The sequence below is a fragment of the Tympanuchus pallidicinctus genome, unplaced genomic scaffold, assembly GCF_026119805.1.
Source record: "Tympanuchus pallidicinctus isolate F22 unplaced genomic scaffold, pur_lepc_1.0 scaffold22, whole genome shotgun sequence".
NCBI lineage: Eukaryota > Metazoa > Chordata > Aves > Galliformes > Phasianidae > Tympanuchus > Tympanuchus pallidicinctus.
Window position 1 is genome coordinate 11,789,518 of NW_026294739.1, and position 26,767 is coordinate 11,816,284.

General features: G+C 36.5%; 1 protein-coding gene across 21 annotated transcripts in view; it reads right to left on the reverse strand.

The window, feature by feature from the left end:
- The window catches only part of DLG1 (discs large MAGUK scaffold protein 1), a 131,174-nt gene that overhangs the window by 21,504 nt on the left and 82,903 nt on the right, over window positions 1-26,767 (reverse strand). For 12 of the 21 annotated variants that reach the window (XM_052686800.1, XM_052686805.1, XM_052686797.1 and 9 more), the window contains 9 exons: window positions 23,380-23,430; window positions 23,038-23,162; window positions 21,736-21,905; window positions 20,968-21,104; window positions 20,372-20,516; window positions 16,636-16,762; window positions 14,508-14,664; window positions 13,224-13,326; window positions 3,119-3,233 (listed from right to left, as the gene is read on the reverse strand). In XM_052686800.1, coding sequence (XP_052542760.1) covers window positions 3,119-3,233; window positions 13,224-13,326; window positions 14,508-14,664; window positions 16,636-16,762; window positions 20,372-20,516; window positions 20,968-21,104; window positions 21,736-21,905; window positions 23,038-23,162; window positions 23,380-23,430 — 1,130 coding nt within the window. Of the gene's footprint in view, window positions 1-3,118; window positions 3,234-13,223; window positions 13,327-14,507; window positions 14,665-16,635; window positions 16,763-20,371; window positions 20,517-20,967; window positions 21,108-21,735; window positions 21,906-23,037; window positions 23,163-23,379; window positions 23,431-26,767 lie in introns of all 21 variants that reach the window. The other 9 variants (XM_052686794.1, XM_052686798.1, XM_052686793.1 and 6 more) reach the window with 1 other exon arrangement.

The window sequence follows — 26,767 nt, forward strand, 5'->3', positions numbered from 1 at the left end:
TGAAGGAGGACAGCATAGAGGTGCAGCTCAGATGTAAAATCACAAATATTGTATAAGAGAATCCCTCTCCTCTTAAAATAAAGATCAAAGAAATATAAAGCAGCAATCAGAGAAGGGCACTAAACTGGTACATCCTAATTAGGGGAGAGAGAATTAGCTGTGCAAATTCAGGAGTTAGTCACTGCTGAATTGCTATATTTACACAGTCCTCTAAGGACTGCTTGCTATTTATCAAATATATACGTGCAATTAAGGAGAAGAATCTGTCCTTTTACTTTAAGTTGCATCCTCAACCAAACACAACCATTTTTTCCTTAACATTACACAACACCCCCACAATGCTGTTTGCAAGCTATCTATTCATGAGGATACCAAGGTTCAGTTGCATGGATACAATGATGCAGCTCATTTTACTCATTACTTTGGTAACATGACTTCCAGAAATGACCACAGATTATTATTCCCAAAGTCTTTTATTTCAGAGTTTTTCTGCAACTGTGATCAAATGTCTACAAACATACCTCTGCTGGACTTACTATTTAGTTTAGCTTACACTACGTGATTTAAAATCATATCCAAAAAGCCCAAAAATTACAGAATAAGATCAACATCAGTTACTGAGACTAGTTTTGAACTAGCTCAAGTAAAAGTACAGAACATACCAAAGTAACTTACAGAGCATAAGTGGGACAGCCAACATGTTCTGTCAGTATCTAGCAATATGTTCAAAGATCCTTGAAAGTTACTTCACTGAGGTCAAAAATTGCACTGGAAACCAGAGAACAGATGTGAACCCACCCTGCGTGTAACCACGTTGCCCACCAGACTTTGGCATCTTTAGATACGATGACAAGATTAGGTCTCAAAAACCATAGCAGCACTCTCTGAAAAGGGATGTGGGTGGAGAACTGCTTTTCACAAGGAATTTTTGCATTTTAGATTTTTCTTCTAACTTCTAACAGAGCTGATTAGCAAGTTTCAAAAATCTTTCTTGGAAACGGAACCACTTTCCATGGGGCTGCTGCCAACATTCTGGAGAAGGCTGCACTTTTGGCAGCTGACAAAGTCAGAAGCCCATCCTCAACCATTCCCAGGTCATTTCCATCAGGAGAATAAAAGCTACATAGATATAGAACATTTGTCAGGGGCTTGAAGAACTAGATGAATGCATGAACTGGAATGTAAGCAGTTTAAAATCTGTAGCTATAAGCTATAGCCAACAATGCAAATTTAAAGTGGTTGAGATTGTTTAGGCCTACTTATACCATAGGCACTAAAGTGATAAACTTTGTGATTGTGGATATTGAAGTCTCACCATCATATCCATAAGCATACATAACACATGTACATTGCACAAGGCTTGCCAAGGGGAAAAATCATCAATATTGTAATACCATGACTTAAAGACTGATGGCAAAACTGCACAATTGCCTAAGGGGATCCAAACCTGAGCAGCTATGCTGCCCCCCCACCACCAGACAGACCTCTTTGAACCAGCAGTTGTGTTTGTGCAGGTGTATGTACAGTGTACAACCAGAGATGAACTGAGTGAAATACAGAGCTTTTCTTGGAGGTTAAATTACTATCACTTTATTTAAGCCTCTTATTCTGGGTCCTCACGAATGCAGAAGCAGGTCAAGAAAGTGCACTGGGGAGAAAGCAGGGACAGGGGAGAAATAACTGCAAATGACAGAAGTCTGGTGGAAGATTAACCAGAGTCACCATGCTAAGGAAGTCCTTAAAAGATCTGCTGCTGCATTAAAACCCCCCTATAGGCTTCTAGAAAAATCAGCTCTGTTCAGCAACCTGTTATTGAATATAATGGAGATAAAAATTGACTATTATAAACCAATTTACTGCGACTTTCACAGTGAAGAAGTAGAGTTTCACTGCTTACAGCTAAGACTATATTTTCAACCAGCATTTTACTTGATAGCAATATCACTCAAAGCAGATCCTAAGACTCCTCTCTCCTAAGCTGTACCTATTTCTGAAAGGGACCTTGCTTCCACAAGTATAGTGATCAGGGAACTACTACAGATAAAGTGCATTTAATCAGGCTCATTTTTCTGTTTTGATTTACTCTGTGGCACTGCAAACAGATAACAAAGCACAACTGGAGACAGGAACTGTTTGAGGTGGATTCTAAAGGGGCAAAGGCATTGGAGCCTGAGCCGAAGTTTTTTGCAGGTAAACCAGTGAGGTCCTGCAACATTTTAAATCAAATTTAAAGCAAGAACCATCACGAACAAAGTCTTGTGCGAATACATTCTGGACCCTTTCATGAAGCTACTGCTGACTCTTATTCAACTCATAGATGAGTCAGATTGGGAAACTACAGCATCAATTTATCTTTTAAAATATAACCCTTCAATCCATATTTCTCATTTGAAATGTTACACCTTATCAGTATGTCATAACTGATGTAGGAGTAAAGCTCACCTTGCCAGAATTCCCTGGGGAAACTACTTATTTTCTCAATTATTTCACGTTCTTATTTTTTCACCACTCCTTATATCTCCACTTCCTTTTAGACTTCATGTTTGATTTTGCATGAAAAAAGTAAGGAAGGATATTCAACTAATTCACTCTGATGTATTTGATCCCTTGTTTTCCAAGGGAATTATTCTGTAATACAGTGCTATCGAATTTCTTGATACGAACTGAGAATATGACTAAGGCAAGCTGAAGAAAATCAGATGGCAACCTGTCAAAGCTTAAGCACAGATTAGAAATTAAAACGTAACAAAGAGGAGAATATGCAGAGTTTTGTCACAAAAACACAAACTGAGTTAAGCCAGATGTTAAGACATCAAGTAGTTTGACTTAAAAAGATAACTGTGTGTTTACTGAAGGATAATAATCTCAGACTCGGGACAAAAAGCAAGTAAATGCACCACTTTTCAAAGTTGTCAGTGCTAATACACTACTTTTCCAGTTGTGTTACCATTTTTTCAGTTGTATTACTTCAATCAAACTGAATTAAGTTTTGTTTTTAATATGTTGCAATAACAAAAACATCAAGTTCAGCAATGAGTGACTATACAAAAATATAGAAATGCTAAGTCTTCAGAAAAGCAGGAAAACACACTTGTAATATGATAAAGAAGATGATTACCTGACATATAGGGATCTCTTCTGGCTGGTTCGCAAAGATCCTGATCCTGAACTAATGCTACTGTTCATCATCTGCTCCCGTAAATCATGTATTTTAGCTTCAAAACGACTGTATTCTGTAAGAGAGGGAAGCACTGCTATTTATTTTCTCTGTACCTCTGGGGATTAAATTACTCAGAAAAATACTGAAAATCTCAAAAAGTATTAGTTAGAGTTTTGGTTTTTTTTTAATGCAAGAAAAAGCTTCAAAGTTCTAATGTTTTAATTATGCTTTTTTTTGTAATTAAAAGCTATATAAAGTCTTATGTTTATCAGTTGAAATTGAATTTAAAATAAAGCAAACAAACAAAAGCAAATACCTGTCACAGAGATTTCACCATTCATTCTACAGTTTACAGTGACCAATCCTTCCTAATTAAAACATAACTCTATCAATCACTTCACAGTAATAAAAACACAAATTTTACACCATGACCAAAAATAAAGCTTAGAATATGTACCTGAAATGCACATATTCATAATCTAAATTATATTTTTAAAATGCTAAGATGTGAGAATTACAAGTTTCTGAAAAGTTGGAATTGAATTGATACTTCAGAATTGCTGGACTTGAGTAAGATGCAGGATTTAGCAGTACAAGGTGGGGAATATGCGAAACATTATCTGAATAAAACAATGTTCCCATGGGACTTCAAGGAAGGAAAAGAAGTCCAGAATTCTGGCACAAATCTCAATCCAATTGTAAACAGCATGAAGACATTCAAACTCCCTCTATATAATTATGTACAATGTTAATCCTGGAAAAACGGATTGTGTTCTTAAGCAGCACTGTGTACTAATAAAACTAAGATAAATACAGTTGATTTTATCTACAAAGGCAGACAGCAAAATAGCAGTAGTTTCTTGAGGGCAAACATATCCTAAAGCGAGGTACTTACGTGTTGCCAGCATGAAATATGAACTCAAAACAAGTAAGTTTTTCCTTCAGTTCAATAGTTTGGACTTCAGGATAAGCAGATCCACTTCTAAAACCTTTCTAGTTAAGGGAAATGCTCTACAGCCACCACCTTCGCCAGCAGACCACGTGATGCAAGATTATAACAAGTCAACATTGGGAGAGCCAGGGTGTGCACAGCCAGCAGCTGCTGAGCTGGGTAATTTGTGCTGTTCTCCCTTGCTGCACCTCAATCCCTGTGGGCATCAAATTTACTCAAGATACGCAAGACTGATTAAAAGGGCTCTAAAATGCAAAAAATCTTGAGGAAATCTCTGAACTGCACTTCTTTGAACAGCCATCTTAAATACCACAATTTATCCTATTATGTTCTGTAGGACTTTCTCCCCACACATTCATCAGGCAATAAGCACCAAAACGTACAGCAATGGTATCTTTGTACAAATGAGGTCTGGATCAAACAATTTACCAGCACTAACCAAACTGATGACAATGCCTGACCAGAAAAACTTTTTCCACACTACTGATGTTATTACTGATATCAAAGGAATTCAGCATGACAAGATGGCAATGTAAGAGGAATGTGAGAAAACAGGATTTTTTAGAAAGCAACATCCCCTAGGGGAAGGACCCAGATACAGAAAGAAACATCTCCTCCTGCTGTGCCACTGCTGCACCACATGGTGTGGGTAAGTCCCCTCATTTTCCTCAGCTTTTCCCTTTCCTCATTGCTGATTCTCTTATCTACTTAGACTGTAAGCCCTGAGACAGGAATCCACTTTTCACAAGGACTAATCTAAACAAGATTTTAGACAGCACCTGCATATCTGCATTTCATTTATATGAACACACAGGTTCATTTCTAACAGCTGCTTTGTCTCTGTTTTAGAGGTAAAATTATATAATAATGACTTAAAAGGGCAATAGTCTCACTTTACAATAACAGCTGGGGAGCAAGCACTATGTTTATCAAGAGACAGGTACCAAAACACAGGAATGAATCTGAGACATGCCAAACCTTTTCACACAATGAGACACTGCAGGTAGCTCATTTCCTTCGTTAGCTTCTCTCCCTGGACAAGACATGGCCACATTTCAGAACAGCTGATAGCCAGTTCCTGAGATAAGGGAGAACGCAGTGCTAGTCCTTATGAGGAGACTGAATGCTGCCTAGAATGAGGTTCTCTGAATTCTGAACCACTCATCTGAGTCTACTGTGAAGGGATGTGCTTTTTGTTCATTTTTAACCTGCCCATTAATTAATTCAAATCAGTGCATCACTAAAAACAAAAGGTTCCAAGCACACTGTCTACTGACTGAAACATGGCTTATCTGAAAATGATTTATCTGCTCTAATTAAAACAACAAAGAAGTTAATAATAAGGCAGAACATAGTTACACAGTTAAATTCATACTGTCAGGATCGCTTGCATGGTAGAAAAACATTTTATTCATTCTGCAAAACTCTTTTGTCTATAAAACTGACCATTTTCAATGTCACCATTTAATTTATAAGAAATCAAAATTTCAGACAAGGGGTCTGAGCAGTGAAACTCTCCTGGACTGCTGCTCTGGTGAGCAACAGGGATAAGCAGAAAGATGGTGAATTGTCTATATCGGCTGTGGAAGGTGAAAAAGAAGCAGCTATGACAGTTACTTTGGTCTGGAACACACGAGCTAGCAAAGAGAAATAAAAGAACAGAAGACTACAGCAAGGGATAGAAAATTCAAAAGGAAAAACAATTCATGGAAGCATGGATGTATGCACTGGGAACAGATGGCAGCACAGCACTCAGAAGCAGAGATTCCTACATATACTAAACCCACTAAGAGCTGAAAAAGTTCACTTTAATTAAAAAAAGTATGCCTCTTGCATCCCTCTTACCATCTGTCTGTGGAAAGCCCTTCTTTAGTGAGCCCCACTGGATCTGTCAAAGCAGTTTCCGCTGAGAATTCTGTGCTGTTTTTTTTTTCCCCTCCACTCTCAGGATACTCACAATTCTCCTTTATGTGCTGCCTACAGACACACTGAGAAGCAGAGCCTGGCAGTAAGTTAGAACAGCCACCATCACAACCACCTTGTACTGACCTTCCACGTGCTTCCAGTTCTCGGCTGGTGAGGCAGGACTGGCACAGCATGCAGTGCAGTGAAGCTGTATTTACGAGCTCTAGTAATGAACTACCTCTATCTCTTGACTATCAACACTGATATTTGATAAATTCATAGGTACAACTCGTGATTATTACAGACTGTAGTACAAATTTCAGGTGGTAGAGAAAGCTGTGGAGCGCATGCCACTTACTATGACCACACAAAAACATGTGCCAAGATGTTACGTATGAAAATATACAGTAAAAGCATTTCAGGTCATCTGGGGAGAGATAGCACTTAGCTTCAACACCAGACTTTCTATATTAACGTGGACTGAAACAATCACAATGCATTCCATGTGGTGGCTTTCATACATTCATGCCTCACTAATCACTTGAAAGACCCCAGCCATGCAATTTCAAAATAGACTAAAAAATTGCATTTGTATTTAGTTAAGAATTCTTCCCACAGAACCTGCAAAATTCAGAATGAGACTACATCCAGCCACTGCCAATGCTGAATTTACCTCGAACACGCATTTACAACTTGCAAAAGGCTGACAACTTCTTAAAGACTAGCAATTTTATTTATTATCTTAAATAGCAGAAGTGAAGATTTAAAGGATTAAAACATGAGTAAGCTGCTTTACAGTGTTATCTATCAGGACTATTTATAGCAGAACCCTTCTTCGAAGATTAATGGGACAGACTTTAAAGGTACTTTAATTGACTAATCTGGATTATTCACAAATCAGTAGAACCAGGTACAAACAAGCAGGAAAAAAAAAAGGATGAGTAGAGATCACATACCTCACAACATGATAAAACAATTTTTTCTAAAATATTTTAAAATAGTTTTCATTTTTTGAAATTGAGAAATGCTTTTAAACCACCACTGGCTTCAGCAATTCATGTACTCCACCAGAATATGATTGAAGCTCAATCTCTTGATATGCAACAAATATGGAAACGTAAGTTTTGCAAAAACATTGTTACCCATATGCTGCTTTTACAAATGGGAGACTTGTATTTCCAAGACAAATGTTCAGAAAAATCCTTTGCTCATGGACATGAAAATGCTACCACTTCCCAGAATGTATTTATTGTATTATTAATGTATTTATTCCCAGAATGTAGTTATTCTGTTTTAAATGCCACAAGAAAATAGTGCATAAGAAGCAGCATCACAGTGAGAAAAATTGGCTCACTCCTGGCCATTGAAAGGTAAGCTTTAACAAAGCATTACTTCTTCTTTTGACTCATTCGCCTTAAAGACAAAGAAGAATGAAAGACTACAAGGATGTTGTACTTGGATCTTATTTTCAGTCAGTGTATACATTCCACCAAAGCAAAAAAAAACAAAAACAAAAACAAAAACAAACAAACAAAAAACAAAACAAAACAAAAAAACCCACAAGGGAAATGGAAGTAAAAAACTGGCAAATTAGGTATTTGAGATTCAAACTCCTGATACATTTTGGAATGGTTCACCATGAATCACTTACATTTACTTTAATCAAACTAGAAGAATGTGCCTGTATCAGTAACATACATAAACATTGCAAGTTCAGAAGAGGTGTTTTGCTTTGGTTATTTAGTGTTGTGGTCTGTTTTCTTTTTTTTTTGGTGGTTTTTTTTTTTTTGGGGGGGGGGGGGGGGTGCGGGGGGTGTTCAGAACAGATGAAAATCATCTCTTGAGGACTTGGCCTCACCTGCTAATCTTACACTGATCCTCCCAATCACCTAAGAACATTGGGCTAATCTGATCCCTAAACCATCTCACTATTCTTTCAGAGAAGAAGTGGATATACAGAGACAGACTTGATCACGTGAAATATAGAGAAACGTGTAGATTTTAAATTCTAAATAACAGGCAGCTGGTAGTTGATGTGGAAAAAAAAAAAGCACAAACCTGTTCTACTAGTTAAAATACCTTTTATGTTTTAAACTTCGGATGGATTGTTGGGAAACAAAGCACTGCTATCATTTCCTGTTGTAAAAGGCTTACCTGAATTTTGCCACTATTTTGAAGGAAGGGTCAAGTGAGCAACAAAAGAATGCCGATGCCTGCTTGTGTTTTCCATGACCTCTAAGAGCATTCTTCACAATTACGTGCATGTAACTGACATTAGTAAAAAACATGAACTTAATTGACCAGTTTTGAGCTAGTAGAATTTAAGAAAGAAAAAGTGCTTAATCCACAAATTATTTCCTACCCAAATTCCATATTTTAAGTATTTTCATATTTTAAATGTATTTCTTTGACTATTTTTCTTATTTTAAAATGTTTGCATGCACTCAGCCTACACAGAGTTGCGGTTGTATTCTGGCACCTCATCCCTTGTCAAATGGCCAAATCTAACCTTCCAGAAATGTTGAGGTAACCTGTATTATTATGTTGCTCTCAAAACACCAGCGAGTGTTTCAGATGACCTTTTAACTTCATCGGACATAATGGAAGTGGAGATGTCCATGTGAAACGACAGGAAGAGGAAAATAAATCCCTCCAGAGGCTGCACGTCTCTGGACAGCCTTATACTCCCCCTTGCTGCTCCTCTTCTCACTACATTCCCTTCACACACTGCTATGTATCACGACGGTTTCAGCAACCAGCTCTGAATAGACAGTCCAAGAGATACACAGAAATTTAAATGGCTTAGAGCTTCCATTCATTCTTTCACACTACTATCATATTTTTTCCTTACTATCCTGCATTTGTGGAAAACCTGAAGAAGATACAAATAATAAAAAAAAAGAGAGAGAAGGCAGAGTGGAACTGAGGTATCTGCAGAATTAGAGAACAACAGAAAAATGTAATGTAATGGTGCAGAAACCTCTACAAATGAGAATGGTTCATCAAATGCTTTTGTGCACCAGAGGAATATTGTCTTCTTAAAACTGCTTTGGGTAATGGTTCTTTGCTTTCAGTAGAACTCACTATAAAGCAAAATCCCATTTTATTCACAAATGATGTCCTAAAGGGAGATAGAAATGTGCAGTGCCACAGGGAGAATAACAAAAAGGAATTCAAAAGGAAGAGGAAAATGAGAACAACATCCTGACTTACTCATCAGCTCTACAGGGTAATTCCTATCTTCCAAGCTTCTGTTCTTTTCTACCTTTCAGCAATACTCAGCCCTAGCAGTTAAAACCAAGTGCTCTCTCTGATAAGCACACAACATGAGCGTGCATGTACCACACAAGTACGTACGAGTACAATCCAGTACGACTCAATGTCTCACTGCATCTGAATTTAGGTGAGTTTTAAGGTAAATTGTAAAATGTGCCAGGAGAAGACAGAAGCCAGCTGGCTACAGTTGTGGCACAAGTGTACAGAAGTGGTGCATGATGTACAAGCCACTTTAGTGAACAAGAAAATACTTACACTTTTCCTCTTTGGCTTTCAGCTATTCCAAAGCATGGGTATAAGGGTCTGAAATGTGATTGAGTATAGGAGGCAAATTTTGTAAGGCATCGCTAAAATCACTGAATGTTGCTGAAAATAAAACTCATGCCCAGAAGGATATTCTAAGGTATAAGATTACATTTCATTGTTTCAGTTTCCTTGCTTTCTGATTCTATAACCAAGGAACATCTTAGAGATTTAAAAGAAAGTCAGTTACATAATCTGAGCCCAAATACAGTAACAGCAGTACCATTCAGCCATGTTAGCCTATCTAGGGAGTAGTAACTACTGCTCACTAAACTATGCTGTCTAACTGGATTCGAGGAGATTGGGATATGGAAAATTCAATATCTTCCATGGCAGGAGTTTTCCAATGATTTTTATTTATTTACATTAAACAGCCTATTGAGGCTTTTATAGGAGAAAGCTGCCAGCAAAGTTTTTGGTTTTGTTCTTCCCAGAAACCAGAGCAGAAACACAGGAGGGGAACTTCTGAAAGAGCAAATGTTGCAGGATGCTGCAATACAAATTAACATGTTCAACCACATCTGTGAACATACAGACTGTCATATACAGTTACAGGCAGTGAAGTGAGCTGGTCCCACTGTCCCAAATGCTCCTATCATACTGAATTTATTTACCCAGTTATAATGAGTACTGATGGATGTCTAGAATCTCCTTGATCTGTCCTAGCTATCAGCCTCTTTTACTAAAATCCTACTGGAATCATAAATATAAATAACACAGATATGCAATACAAGCAGTTGGAATTGATACTCTTCATCTTCAGGAAGACATTTGAGAAACACCGATGACAAACAATACTTTCATGCTCTGTTCATTTAAATACTTTTTAACCTTTTCTTGAATGGCAGAAACAAAAAACAGAGATAGAGTGTATCATTCCCAACTTAACTGAATCAAGTTAGGGGAAAACAAGACAATCAGCAGCTATAATCCAGGAAATTTCAAGACAATCAGAAAATATAAGTATTTTTACTAAATACTCAATATTAGTGGTATTATAAATACTCAATATTAGCGGGATTCCAAGTAGAAAATATTCTACTTGGAAACCTGTATCTCAAGCAGAATGCTTTCCTACAATAAAAAATAATCAGGAACCTTTAAGAAAATACTCTTTTTACTGATTCCTAAGCAATAAGCAGTGAATATCTTATCCAAACGACTTCCTACACCAAATCTGAAAGAAGCTGACAGCTAGAGTTCCACTCAACGTTTTTTACAAGAAGTAAGAAAACGATAGAGATGACAAAAGTCAGACATAAGCAGCTAAAGCTCTCTGAAGTATGTTGGCTATGTGTTACTTCATACTCTGTCTCCAAACTACAATGGATCTCAGTCTCCTCCACACACTTTTCTTCTGTGGCACACTTCAAAAGGATAAGGTAAACCCTGACATGCTTCCAACATTCCCACTCCACATAGGGATTAAAGCATTACTCCAGAGGGAAAAGCTGGCATGTGGACAAAACATAGCTGGAAAAAAAGATCCTTCTAAGGATTTTTTCTAAGGAAAAAAATCCTTTATAAGAAAAAAAGATGTCAGACGCTTGTCTAAAACTTAGGATATTTCAAGAAATATCTCCCACAACTACTTTTTCAAACAGGCCCTATAATTCTCTGAGATCCATACTCTTAATACAGCTCAGCTGCACACAGTTTTGGTCCCTATGCTCCAGTAACCATACAGTAATAAGAGCAGCTTAGTTTGAAGCCTCCAAGTGACAGTTACTGAGAAATCTGTAACGGAGGCAAGACTATGTTGCTCTAGGCAAACCTCTGAGCAATAAGTCAAAATCCCATCGGTCAAGCTCCTCAAAACGTGTCTCAAGAAAATGAGTTATCCACCCGGACAAGCAGTAATGAAGAAAGCTGTTTTTCCAGTGTAGAAAGAGCAGGAACCATCTAAAATGCTTAGTTCTTTCTTAGGAAAAGTGACTTCCAACCTTTGGAGTATGAAGGAATCCTTTGCTTTTATAAGCATGAGTGCCAGAAAAAGAGAACTGAAAAACTGCTTCTTTTAGATGAAGTCTGAACACATTTTTTTGGCAAGGAAGAAATAAAGTGATTGTGTCTTGGAATATGTTCTAGCAGAGAAACATTTGTTCTGCTACTAGGAACCACTTCTCAAAATATCTTTCTGGCAGAAGAAACAGTGATCAAGAATGCCCTCTTTGTACGAAAAAAAAAAAAAAAGTGGCCTGATTCTCAAAAGAACAACCCACAGGTAAATAAAAGCACAAGTTTTAACTCTTAATAAGTAGAAAGATCATTACGTTTGGGGCTACTGGGTGTAACAATTTGGCTCTCCTACAAGAACACTGTAGAATTAACAGAGGATAGGCCAAATGCACATCAACAGAAACACTTGATAATTCAGACACAAAACCTCAGCAAACATGCCAGAACCAATGCTGACCTTTCTATTATTCCCATGCCTGGAACAGAACAGTCTACAGACTCAACATGTGAACAGGATGCACACACTCAAAAGACAACACAGGCATTGACCATATGGGCTGACTGCAGGGATTTGACTGTGAAGCAGACACGAACAAATAAGTTGGCCTTATTACTGACAAGAGTTCCTGGATCCGTGAATGTGTGATGCAATGTTGACACAGGTGGAGAGGAGGGAAATATGAAAGCTAACATTTCAAAGGCTCAGAGAGAACAAGATAAGAAGGGTAAAAGAAACATGACAGGAAAGCAGAAAAAGAGAATGAAAAAGAGTGTGCAGCAGTGAGCTACCCAACAATTTCAGATGAATATGGCAGTTCTTAATGTCCACACAAACACTTACACTTACTTCTTGCTAGCACTGCTAACGGAAAAGTTTCAAGCAGACAATTCAGTGCAAACAAGATTTAGTTGTGTGCCTCCCAAGTTAGTAAAACCACAGCACAAGCTGTTGACAACAGTTCATAACAAGCCATGAAGAATGTCTTGTCATATGCATAATAGTACATGACCTTACAGACTCTAGGTATGTATAACATTTTATATTACTGAATTGTTGAAGTTCTCAAATAGATAAAGGCATTTGAAACTTGCTGTACAAGTGCATGAGGACAATATTGCATTGTGATGAGACAAAATTATTTTGCTTCTGTGGAGTCCAGAAGGATGGTTAATCAGCACCCACTACAGTCTAATCCAGATCAGAAGAAATTGCTAGATAACTGGAAATACCAGATTAGCATGAGACAGAGGAATGAAAATCTGATGGTTTCTTTAGGTCAACACAACAGAGTAGGAATTAGTCCTTTATCCTCCTACTGATAAAGAAAATAGAACACCATATTAAAAGGTAACGAGAGTAGTAGGATGTAAGTAATGCCATGGTATTTCTACTCAGCTGTGGATTTACTGGCTTAACGTTCACATCCTGACAGTGTTATCATTTAGAAAAGAAATCAAAATTCTGAACACAAACTGAGCAAGTAACATACCAAGCTTTGGCACTAACACTTACTTGCAATTACCTAACAGTAAGTATCAACATCTATTACATACTTGTTTCTGTTATGCTCAAAAGGGGTTAGGTGGGGATGGGATTTGAAGACTTTCAAATTATCTGATTTTCAAATTACAGAAGTGAAACTCAAATGTGTATGGAAACTATCTTACCTTCTGGGCGGTACTGAGCCACAATAGTTACTGCCTGGCCTGCATTCTTCAAAGCTGTTGCTGCTTGTTCATGGGTGGCTGCCTTCAAGTCGACTCCATTTACCTACAAATTATATAAAAAATCCTTTTTATCAAAATAAATGTTTGTGTTTATTATTATCATCACAAATAGAGACTCATGAGCAAAAAAGAATTAATTTGATACAAACAAGTTTCCGTGTCTTGTGAGATTTCCCTGTTTCCTTATTATGAGCTAGTTAATGTAAGCGAAAATTAGTGATCTTTACTGAAATCAAAAGGCAGTGAATCCTCTCTTGCATACAACCATCTGTTAAGAAACAAATAATCACAGTATATCACTTCATGAATTTATTGTTGCTAAATCAATTTTCTTGTTTAAGATCTTTTTCATTCTTTTTAAGGACGTGCACTGAATGCTGCCTTCTGTGATGGCTCACATCACTTTTCCACAACAGGACTTCAAGGGAGCTCCTTAGTAAAAGCACGCCCACAGACCACTGCGCTTAAAATTCAGTAACAGACCTCATCCTCCATGCTTTCAATGCAGCCATTTTAAAAGGTGTCAGAAGAAAAAAAAAAATTGAAGCAGAAATGTGCCCCATTGTAGACCAAAAGTGTTTTTCACTGCTACAAGTTAAAATAAAGATGTACTTTATTAACAGAATTTGAATGACAGCAGAGCCAATTTTTTTTTTTTCTTAGATATCTACCAAAACACAATGTAACTGTTCTGAGAAATTGTTTGTAAATTAAGTCATTTCAGGAAGAAACACAAGATCTTTATGACCTTCAGTACTAACACAGGAAAAGTCCTCAGACAGGTACGAGATGGGTGCAATTAAAACCAATGGGAAGTTCTGCAGTTAATCCAGGGAGTAAAGCAATAGTTTTCAGACACCACTGCTAAATGTCTCCATCTCATCAGAAGGCTTGTTTCTGAAACCTGCATTCTTTCCATTTAGACACACACACATCCCTCAGATATCAGTAAAAATAACTTAAAGACTTAGAATTTTACACTCTGCATAACATCTGAGATGGAATAGTGTCATTTTCATTCAGATAGAGATGAGAAACTGAGGCAGACTAACATCCACAGAGATACCTCAGAAATACACTGGCAACTGTTCCATTGCCTCAAATTCAGCTCAGTTAATTAATGATATTATTTACATTTAAATTGTATTATCTGTCATTAGTATCAAAAGTAGGGAAAACTTTTTTTTGTTGCTGGTGTTTGAAAAAAGAAGCAAAGATTCCTACAGAAATTATACGATCGCCTTTCCTAAGTTCTCCACTGAGGTCAGCTGGTCCTCCTGCAAGGATGAAAGAGATGAAAATTCCTTCTCCATCTTCTCCTCCAACAATGTTGAAACCAAGACCCGTTGATCCTCGATGCAGGACAACTTTTCTAGGCTCCCTGGATGAAAGGAAGGAACGCCAAAGTTTAGTCACAAGTCATGAATGAAATTGAAATAAATAATAGAGAAGCAAAGTCATATGAGAGAAAAAGTATTGAAAATTCACATTTCAAAAACTGTATGTTTAACCAGTTATATTTTCAAATAGTTTCTATTATTATATTTTCTATATATTATATATATATATTATTATTCTACTTTGCTTGTAGATGCAAAAAAAAACCCCTTCCCGTTGCTAGGTGAGCTGAACTATCCATTTATATGCACATATTCTAAGTTCCTGTTCTGCTGCTTATTCAGCACTACGTGACAATATTTAATACTTTCCATATCATTCAAGAGCCTGGAACAATCTAACGGGAATAAAAACTGAAACTTTATCAATTAAATTCTAATGGAAAAGTTAATAACAAAACGTATGTCCTTGCTGCTCTAATTCCATTCTAGTTGGACAAAAAAAAAAAATAGCAAAAAGAAACTGTAACACTCTCGCATATATTTGCAATTTATTTACAGAAATTGTAACTGAAAAAGTTAAATCCAAACCAAGTTGTTTAATTCTTGGCTTCCTGGCTTGGATCAAGAAACGAAAGAAGAAATGTTGATCAAGACAGAAGACTGAATTCAATAGACACAGCCAGTCAACGTGTAGTGCAGAAACCCTCCCTCCAAAAATCTGCTGCTTTATCCAGTAGAATAAAAGCATGGATGATTTCAGAAACAGAAAACTTCTAATAATAAAAATGTGCACTACATTTAAAAATCACTAGAGAGCACTAAAGAACAATTAATGGACATTCTTAAATATTTGGAGAAATAAATTATTAATTTATAGGACAAACCAAGATGCTGCCTTTTTCCAAAACAAAAAATATAATCTAGTCCGATTTTTCAAACTTCTCCATTTCTGCACTAGCTTTTAGATCAATTTAGCATCAAATTCCTAAATTTTATCCTCTATCAGATGTCGGATTCATCTTTTCACAGTATGACACTGTGAAAACCTACATATATTGCTCTGGATCACAATGACACAACAGATAAGCTGCAGTTAGAGAAATATACGTATGTGGCATCTTTTTACATGTTATTCAACATATCTAAGCCTCTTTCTGGGATGAAAGCAGTGGAAAAAGGGAAGGTAATTTAAGAACACCTAAAGCCCTCCTTGAATAGCCCTTACAGTTCACAGGAAGCCTAAAAATCTCAGTAATTTTGAGAAAAGCTGTACACTTATAACATCAGCAATACCATCAGAAGGACAGAAGCATTGTGGCAAACGTGCCCACGTAACCACGAGCTAAAAAATACAAAGATGTATCTGAGGCCGTCTCCATTTCTAATACACAAAAACTCATTCTGCAACTTAACCACCTCACTTATGCTTTAATCTGGGTAGACCCCATCTCAGAAACAGAACGACATTACCCATATTAGACAATAGTGTGGCACAGATTTCAGCATCAACACACTGAAAACACAGTCTAACATTCCCAACTTGCAGGAGAGAAAAGTAACAAAATTAGATGTGCTGTATTGATGAACAAAAAAATTAATGCAGTCTTCTGCTGAATTAGTGAAGTACTGAACGGTTGATAATGGGAAAGGTTAAGAGCTCTCTAGCCATCCTGGATTTACTAATCCATCAAAATAAAATAAACCCTTGTCTGAAATATATATATTGCTGGCTTTAAAATAATGAATAATCTCTGGTCTGTTAATTCTACCATCCTAAAAAGCTCAGTCAACTCACAAAGCGCTTTGGCAGGGCATTCTGATTTTAATACTACTCCAAGAATGATACATCATGTATATTTTTTTAAAATACATCCAATTTGATTCTTAAAACAGTACTTAAATTGTAAGAAATGGATGCATTTATGCTCTGAAATATCTTTATGAGCATTTTTCCCACAAACACATATTCTGAGCTTCCGTGGTTAACTAATGTAGCTTTTCTTCTTCATTACCTGGTAATCTCATCATCTCCAAGCATTCCCTTTGGAATTGGTGAATATCGCCCAGGAGATGCTGGGGGAAGGGACTGTCCTAAGTAAGCAGATGGAGTGATATGGTTGTCCACTGGTTGAGAATAAGCTTCAAAGGGGAAGAAAAATAAAAATAAGCATTAAGACAAGAATGAGAAAGCTGTTGGGACTGAAACAAAATATTATGTGGAGTGACTCCTAAAAACAAAATGTAAGACTTCATGTTATACTTATTCAAAACTGGCAAGTAGCTTGCTTTTTTCTTCTAGAGATTTGATGTGGAATATCCCAGCATCTCTGAGAAACTCTAGGCTATTCTTACTATCAGATCTAAACAAGAAGAGATGTTATGTTTCCTGAACACTGAAGACAGTCATCTTGAAATGAAAGCATAGGTATTGGTAGAGATGCTCAGCCAACAGCTCACATTAAGAAACAAAGGCAGGATTGTTCTACCTCCTGTTTTCAAGGTAATAGCCATCAATTTACTGAGACAGACATACAAGCTTGTGCAAAAAACTCAACTGTACTGCAAAGATCAGCTGCATTGATTAAATGGAGTGTTACAAATATTTAGTGTAACTTCTTGTACAACAGGCCATGAGTCTTGAGCAGTCCTCCACATGACATGCCTAAGTTTTGTCTGAGCCACAAAACCCTAGAAAAACTTAGACACACTAGAAACATTTAGCAGCTTAATCCTTACAGCAGATGGAAAATATACTATAATTTTGAGAAATTTTTCCCAGTAAGACCTGGGTTATACACAAGCTTCTTCACATAATTTTTGTAGGAGAGGTTTGGTAAATAGCTAGCTTTCAAGCCACTCAATCCACGCTGGGTTGATTCTGCATGGTAAATTCCACATACAGACATTCTATCACCCTGATCAATGCCCTGGTAAGTGAGGTTCTCAGGTAGGGAATCATATACTACCTTAGTGCCTGCATAGAATCTGATATCAGATTGCTTTGTATTCTTTTCTTTGGCTCAGCAGTAGAGTTTTCAATTTTCTAGACTGAGTTTCAGCAAGCATTAAAATGCACTATTAAATGCCTAGGTAATTTATCAGCTAGTGCTTTTACAAGTAATTAAGTGTGTTATTCCAGTATACCTTTTTAAAAGCTAGCATCCTTAGTGCTGTGCTATGGAAGCTAATCTACCCTGGCATAAAAGGCTCTCTATGGAATTCCAGAGGAAATTGAACAGAGCCTGTGCCTTTTCATAAACTATTTTAGCTGGATATCATACCTGAAAAACAATCACAAGCAACATGATAGAAATAAAAGTAAGCCATCACTTTTTGAATCCCAAATTAGGTCAAAAGTTCAATATAAACACTATTAGTGCAGTAAGTGATAACAAAATTGTGTTTTGAACAAAAAAGAAAACTAAATACATAAAATTAACTTGTTTTGACAGAAAAAGTTAAAGACACTTAAGGAGAAATTCTGTGCCCAGATGCAGATCCACCTCCACTGCATATTACACAATTCTGTTCAACAGGAAAATGGAATATCTGCAAACTGCTCACACTCATCACAAGTACGATCTCCAAAATGGAAATAAAATTAAAACTATGCTGCCATTTACTGTCCTTACAGATTCTCCTCTTCCCTTACTTACGCTATTTAAGCAATCACAAAGCATCCATGTTTCCAGTGAGGAAGCTGATTACTCCCTATCTTTCATTACTTTTTTTCTCTGTGCACAGAGGAAATATCGCACCAATGCACACAAGCACATGTGTGCACAGGCACAAGACAAATAATTTAACATTTACTAGAAGGCAAAAGTGCGTCATGAATAATGTCTTCAAAGGAGGCTTGTACATGAAATAAATAATTTATGAACTCCAGAAAGGAGTAGACACTTTCCTGTCTCTGTGATATTTTACAACATGCTCACTGCAGCTACATTTGGTGGTTCTGAATAGCAAGTTCTAGATCTATTCAGTAATATTCTGAACTCATACTCAATGATACAAATAAGTTACTCAACATTCCTTCCAGGATCCACTTAACCATCAACATTTATATTCAGATTACTGAGGTAACTTACATTCCCTACTGATATGACTTATTTCAGAAGGCCATTAGTTATGACTATGGAACACACAAATCTGTTTAGCTGTAAATGCTACTAGAGAGATGGATGGCATCAATGATTGTGATCCCAAAATCTATTTCTATGAGTTCATGTTGTGCAGACAGTACAGGCACTATATCAGCAGGTACAGAGCATTGTGTTACCCTATGTCTCTGATAGAGTATTTATTTAAAAACAAAAAAAAAAAAAAAAAAAAACACTACATAAGTAAAACCAAAGATGGATCTGGGCAGTGAGCAGCACAGGCATATATTTGGGCAGTAGGGATTCATGACTTTATGCTATGATGCAATTAACTTCAATGAACTGAGTCACCAGCTCATATACCAGTTGGGAGAAATTTATTCTCTGCATAAGAAGAAAGCCTGCAGCATGCCCTTATGCCTTATGCATGCTGCTAGAATTAATACTTCTTTAGAAGTACTTATTGATACAGACAGTAGGAATATAAAAACAGAATTATCACCCCAAGGAGACTACGAATTTCCAGTCAGTGAACCTTACACCAAGTTAGTTTTTCGTTGATGTGGAGGTAGGGGCTCTTTTTTTCTTTCCCACAGAAACAGTGGGAAAGGCTGAATTACCAGATAAACTAGATGCCATAAGGGAAAATGGCTGCTCCTTAATCACTGACAATAGCATAAAACAGGATGAAGGTTGAAAATTAGTTTAGTATCAGTTAATGGAACCTTCAAGAACATCATTTTAATACGACAGTCAAGACACAAAACTTCATTATCTCCACACTGCAATTCAATAGGCTTACGAATAGTTTAAATCTACTGCAGCTATCACCAACAAGTGATCTAAGGCTTACAAGGTACTTCTAGCCTTTGTTTATCTTGTTTTTGTTATTGTTCATTACGTACTGGTTTAGACTACATCACTGCTTTATTCCAAGTGTTCCTTTTTCCATATGAGGTACTACCTGAATATATTAGTGCTAAGTATTTGATATCTATTATCTGTACCTAACAGTGAAATAAATAAATAAAACCTCTAAAATTAGTAAAAAAACATGCTGCTTTTTCCCCCACAACCAACTTATGGGAAGAAATGAGTACAAGTGCTTCTCAAGAAGAGTCCACATATTTTTCATTTTATTATTGGATAAATACCAAATTAAATAAATAGATGGCAAATAACATATTTGAAAATTCTTTCTGCTCATGAGTAAGAAAAGGTTTCCTCAGTCCTACTTTAGAATATTCGGTTATAGGGGAAAAAAAAGTCTAGAGTGAATGAAATAGCAATTGAACAAAAGGTCAGTCTGGATTAATAGAAAAAATCTTATTTTCCAATATAGGAGTAAAAAGTATTCACAATATTCAATAAAATTTATATGAGCTATTATAAGCTATTGAAGAGTAAATCTTTCTGATATATTAAGTGTTTAACAGTAGTACTGGAATTTGCATCAGCAAACAGCAGCATTTTTGAGGTGAGTTGCTTCTGCAGTTGCTGCCACAGTTGTTGCTTCAACCATCTTTGATCAAATTTATGTAACACTGAGGGCTTAATTTTAAAAAGCTTTAAACTTAAAGCACCAAAATGAAGTATATTAAAGCCTTAAAGAAAAAAATATGCCACAAAGAAAAGCTGAACTTACAGTTTGTGATGTCAGGAGGGGCATAACTATCATTCATGAACATGCTGGTGGGTTTTGCAACTTTCAGATAAACAAAGTCAGAAGTGTTTTTTAAGGCAGTCACCGCTTCTTCATGAGTAACTTCTTCTAAGCAAACACTATTCACCTAAATATAAAAAAGAAACAATTCTCAATTAAAAAAAAAATGCAGGTTTTCATATGACACTCACTGAAGTCTCTTAAAGCAGTGTAGCACTGGGAGTGTTCACTATGATTCGTGTACCAAAGACACAATTGGCCCAACTATGTAAAAGATTCTGTGCAAAGCTGAGCTCTTACTGTAAATTGTGTTATGCTGCCTCAGACATTTGCTGAAACTGCTCTACAACTTCTCTTTTTATTAGACTATCAACTTACTTGTACAAAAGCAAACTCTTAAATTCTTGTTTTATCACTGGTACACAGATATGCACTTCCTATAACGCAGATTTGAAATCTTCTTTTTAATATTTATTTTTGCACAGTTCTCCACTAACACATAGCTTAATCAAAACTGAGTCGTGACCTTACTGAGTCTAAAAGTAAATACTCACAAAAAGCCTGCTGCATTTACTTACAGCTAAAAGTTTGTCGCCAATTTGAAGTTTTCCATCTTTGTGGGCTGCCCCTCCTTCAATTATTTTGGTTACATAGATGCTGTTGTCTCCAGGTATATGCTGATTTCCTACACCGCCAGCAATACTGAAACCAAGACCTGCTTGAAGATAAAGTCATTACTCAAGAAACCTTATAGCATCCCCTAGATTCAAATGACTGTATGAATAGTAATGCTACCTGTATCAGAAATGAGTAAATACACATAAAAATACTAGCCTGCAGCTGAAGAAATACTGGATGCCTTTCAAAGTAAACGCTATGATTTTGGAAAAAGCTATAATATCCACAGAAGTTCTGAAAATCTGATTATCTTCATGCATTGTGAAAGACACACAAAGCAAAGCTATAACATCATAACTGATGCTTCAAAAACTGTTTTCCAACACATCCACAAAAGAATACACTAAACCTTTTTTTAATCAATCAAAGATCTAAGAAATTTACATTAAATACTTCACTCCCGTTTATAATGTACTTGAAGTTTGCTAAATACTATCAGCAAAGCAATTGAACAACACACATTTTTAAAAGTTCAGTGAAAAATACATTCTATAAGAACAGCTCCAGAACAAACATGGATGAAAATTTGTGATATGCCTGCCTTAATTTGCATTATTTTGCATCTCCTAGAATTTCACATGCAAGGTTATGTGTTCTTTAAGTACTAAATGCAGAAATCTATCATCAACTCTATCCATCTCCTGAGGAGTTTTATGCTTCCAACATACCTTTAGGGCCTTTTACAAGTTTTATTTCCACTACTTTTTCTGTCACTGGTTTTCTTCTTTTGACATACAATCGCACAATTGATCCCGCTTCCTTTAATGCTTCAACTGCTTTGCTGTGTGTCACATCACGAACATCAACCTCATTTACTCGTAGAATACAATCATTAACCCTAGAGACAGCAATATTCATGTTCAGCTGTTGTGTTATAGCAGAGCACACTCACTAAGAGTCCAACATTCTACCAAAAATACACTAAAACAAAGTTAACATGTCAGATACATAGATTCTGCTTCAAAATTAAAGTAATTCAAAACAATGCTACAAAATTAAACATGAACGCTTAAAAAATAAAACAAAGGACATATAAAACCAGAAAACACATAAATGGAATATTTTGTCCACAGTTTCAGAGGGTATTCTTTAGATGAAACATGAATTTTGTAGATGACTTTGTACAAACTACCTTTCATTTAGAGCCATAAAAAAAAGAACTTAAGAAAGTCAGACACTAGGCATTACACAATGAGAATTCACTAGTTTTAAACCATGATGTGAACAAGTCAAGCTCCTTTCCTGCTTTCCACAAGCTATTTAAGTGCTAGCTTTTCTTTCCTTTTAATGTGTTGCTGTGGTAACACTGAGCTCTCATTACAGTAAGTAGAATGTCTGACCCACTTGTCCCTAAGTTCTGCCAGATGTATCTTCTGACAGTGCCAAACAGGCTAAAACAAAGTCTTGAAATAAGCTTAATAAGACTAAAACACTTTAGTCATCGGGCATTTGCACAAAATAAGGTAGGAGCAAGTTCTGAAGAGAACAAGACACAAAAAAGCTAGGCTTACAACTAGCTTTTCTTATTTTTCCTCTAGTTGGTTTATACAAGTTTACTGAGAGACTGCTCTAGATTTATACATAATTTCAAATAATTCATAAATGCAATTTGTTATTAATATGTAACTTCAAATCAAGTTGCAAATATCATTTTCTACTGCCTAATGATGAATCAACATTTCCCTACTAGTAGTTAAGTAGCAGTATCACCCCTTATGTAAATAAGAAAATGAGGGGTACTGTGGAAGTACTCTATCAATTTAAACAAAAAACATGGTATGTATTGATGGTATGCAGTATCTCTGAAAAAATAAGACACAGAATGAAACCAAGCATACAAGAGAGCAATTGCTAAGCTCAACTTGTTTGAAATGCAATGTAATATGATAATTGAAGCAAAGAGAAAATGTTCTATCAACTGTTTGACAAATAATAAACATTTAGCAACCCGATACAGAAAGTCATCGTACCGTAATCTTCCATCCTGTGCAGCTGCACCTCCGGCTATAATTTTTGTAATGAAAATACCTGAATCATCCCCAATATGTGGGTTGTCTGTGCCACCTGCAATGCTAAAGCCAAGTCCTGAATTTCCCTAAAGGTAGAAGGGGAAAAATTACATATTTCTTTTTTTTTTTTTTTGAGAAAAAATATTATATCTGCTTCAATATAAAACTAAATTTATATAATTTATCTGATAAAAATATTTTAATATCACAAATTTAGAGTTCTTTTAATATGTTGATTTTTCATATTTATGTGTCATAAACCCCACGTGACAACAAAGAACAGGAAGACATTTAGTATATTACCCTTTCAAGAGTAATTTCTTCATACTCATAATCTGCATCTGTGCCATTGACCTATAAAGAAACAAAACCAAGACTTAGAGAATTTTATACATTCTACAATGCAATTTGCTATGCTGGCAGCTCATTCCAAACCAAATCTCAGCTGGTTGGCACTGATCAGTGAGCTCAGGAGTGTGATTTTTCACACCGCTCTGTTCATGCATCATCGAGACACTTCCTGTATTAGTTTAAATGTAAAGTTCCATGAGCAGACTGTTTTCCATGGAACCTGCAAAGCAGAAACCTATTTCTGACTTGCCGAATAAAATGCTCTTGCTGTTCCTCAGGCTATATAGCAAGTTAGAAGTGAGGAAAAAAAGGGGATTGTAGTGTGAAGGAAAAATTGTATGAGAAAAGAAAGCAGTATTTTCAAACTATTGTTCCGCACAAACCAGAGAAAAATCAAATACTGATGCTTTACTGTATTTCTCACTGGAAATGAATAAAGCCCTTTTGTTACATACATATACACTATAGTCCAATAAATCACAACAGGACTGAAAACAGAAGAGTTTAAAATAATATTTTAAACTCTTGATGAGAAAAACTCCTAGGAGTAAGCCATAGTAAGCCATGAAGAAAAGAGAAGCCCTGTTACCTACAATTTAGAAAGGATGTCCCCATTCTTTGCTACCTACAGAAGTAGGACACAAAGAACAAGTGACTAGTATCTCAATTTCAAAAAACCCACAATTAAATGCCAAAAATCTTAACCATTTTTAATGGCTTAGCACTTTAGGAAGCAATACTAAGCAAGATAAGAAATAACATTTCTGTAATTGTTTTACAAAGAATCTTCTCCATTCTTACTCTGCTTCTCCCACTTCACCCTGAACAAAATTAAGATCACATCTACAGCGTTTCTCATGCTTGTAAAACATATTTAATTTAATTTATTCCATTTTTATTTCAGCAGCCAGAGCTGAAGACTCCATCATTTCACAGGCTGCCTAGTATCAGGCTCATTTACGCCTCACTACAGTTTTTCTTAGCCTCTAATTACATCTCCCTTTACTGCAATACAACCCATATCCATTGCAGACCTAACAGATCATTATCTTCCTCTTTGCACAGTACCTCAAAAATGATATGTCCTAATAGTTTGTTCAATGGAAAAGATACTCTGTTTTTAACACATGATATTTCTCCATTAAAAAAGAAGAGGTCTTGACCTTCGGAATACATGAAACCAGATCCATTACTACAACAACACCGAAGAAGCCACTGTGATCAAGATGTTTTTATGTTAGCTTAGTCCTTGAACTATTATCTACAAAAATGCCATGTGCTAACTGAATCAGTTGTCTAGTATTACAGCACCTGTAACGGGGAAACGGTTCACGATGACTGATCAGCACCTGACTTCTTTTTATTTTTTTTAAATAAACAAGGATGATGAATCGTTTCCCTGTTCGTCAACAAAAAGCAAGTCTAATGGATCTAAGCAGAACTCCAACTCAAATTTGAAATATATTCCAGATAATGGGAGTAAAGAAGAATCTCCATCATTTTTTATCTTTTACTTTAGCTCCCCAGTCAATATGCTTGTCAAATCGATTTTATCTAGTGAATTAAGCATTAGCACAGGAAGAGCTAGGGTATGTGAAGTGATAAAAATCACAGTCCTATTCTACTTTTTGGAAGTTTTGAAACGATCTTGTATTGCTGAGGCAAGCAATATTTGCAGGGTCTTTCTCTATATGAAAGAAAACATCACCATATACTATGCAAATGCCGTAATTATGCCACACTGGAAGACTAGCAATTTTCTTTGAGGACCGATTGGTACTCCAGCAGACAGTGATAGGACAAGGGGAAACGATTTTAACCTAAAGGAGGGAAGATTTCAATTAGAATCACAGAATCATAGAATCACAAGGTTGGAAATGACCTATAAGATCATCCAGTCCAACCATCTCCACATCACCACTGCCACCACCAGCACTAAACCATATCACACAGCACGTCATCCAGACGCCTCTTGAACACTGCCAGGTACAGCGACTCCACCACCTCTCTGTGCAGCCATTCCAGTGCCTGACCACTCTCTGAGAGAAATAGTTCTTCCTTATGTCTAATCTAAACCTCCTCTGGTACAACTTGCGGCCATTGCCCCATGTCCTGCTCGTTGCCTGTGAGGACAGGGGGATGTCTTTCATGGAGAGGACAGTGAGGTTCTGACAAAAGGCTGCCTGGAGAGGTTCTGGCTGCTCCATCCCTGGAGGTGCTCAAGGCCAGCCTGGATGGGTGTGCTGGGCAGCCTGAGCTGGTGCTTGATCTAGAGGTTGGCAACCTGCACACACCATGGGGTTGGAACTTGGTGATTCTTCAGGTCTGTTCCAACCCAAGGCGTTCTATGATTCTCAGCAGCTCTATAATTCAGAAAACAAGAGCTGTGCTCTTGAATATTTGTTCATTGATGACTTTCTAGATTCAAGTGGTTTTTGTTCCTACTAGCAGTAAATCTTCCACAGTTTCACAGATGCACAATGCAGTTATCCACAGATAAGATTTTATGTTACGTACCATGTAACTACGAGGGAACCTAGAAAGATATGTCCAGGTTCTTTACCTCCTATACTTACACAGTTGGTTAGACTATAATTAGGTATGGGTTTGCAAACTGGTAGTTTAGATAACAAATGGACACTCAAAATTATAAGCTCTTTTAGTCCTACTTTCTGTTGCTATTACTTACTGCTCTGCCCAGGTCTTCTGAAATGTGAGAGCATTTTTATTAATCACTTCTCTTCCCAATGTAGTCTTTGTGTGTAGACACCCCACTTTCAGTATTCTTTCCTAAACCATCCGTGCCACATCACTAAAAGAGCCACACACTGCAGACTGCTGCTATCATCTTTTATTCAGGCAAGCTATTCATACTAAGCACTCATTTATGAGCCAATTATGTCACCGTACTAATCTTTTGTCTTCTGCTTCAACTAACACATGCTTGAATGCTTCTGACAAGAGCAAGGTTCTTTATTTTGTTTGGTTTTGGTTGTTGTTTGTTTTGGTGTTTTCTTTTTTTAATTTTTTTTTTTTTTTTACTTTACTTAGCAAGCATAAATCTGTGCTTTACTTGCTAACACCTAGAAAGAAAACAAAATATAAGCTAGTGCAGATATTAACACTGTTTAAAAAAAACAAGGAAGCAGGGCATAAGGAACTGTAGGAGAAATGTACAGAAGGAAAAATTGACACTCATGTCAAACATGCGTGCATGTTCTGAAGTCTATTCCTGCCAGTGTTGAGTGCTGCTCTTACTACAGACCACATACTGCAGAACACAGATTTGAGCCTCCACCTAATTATACTTATTACTTACTGTTCTGCACAGATCCAATAA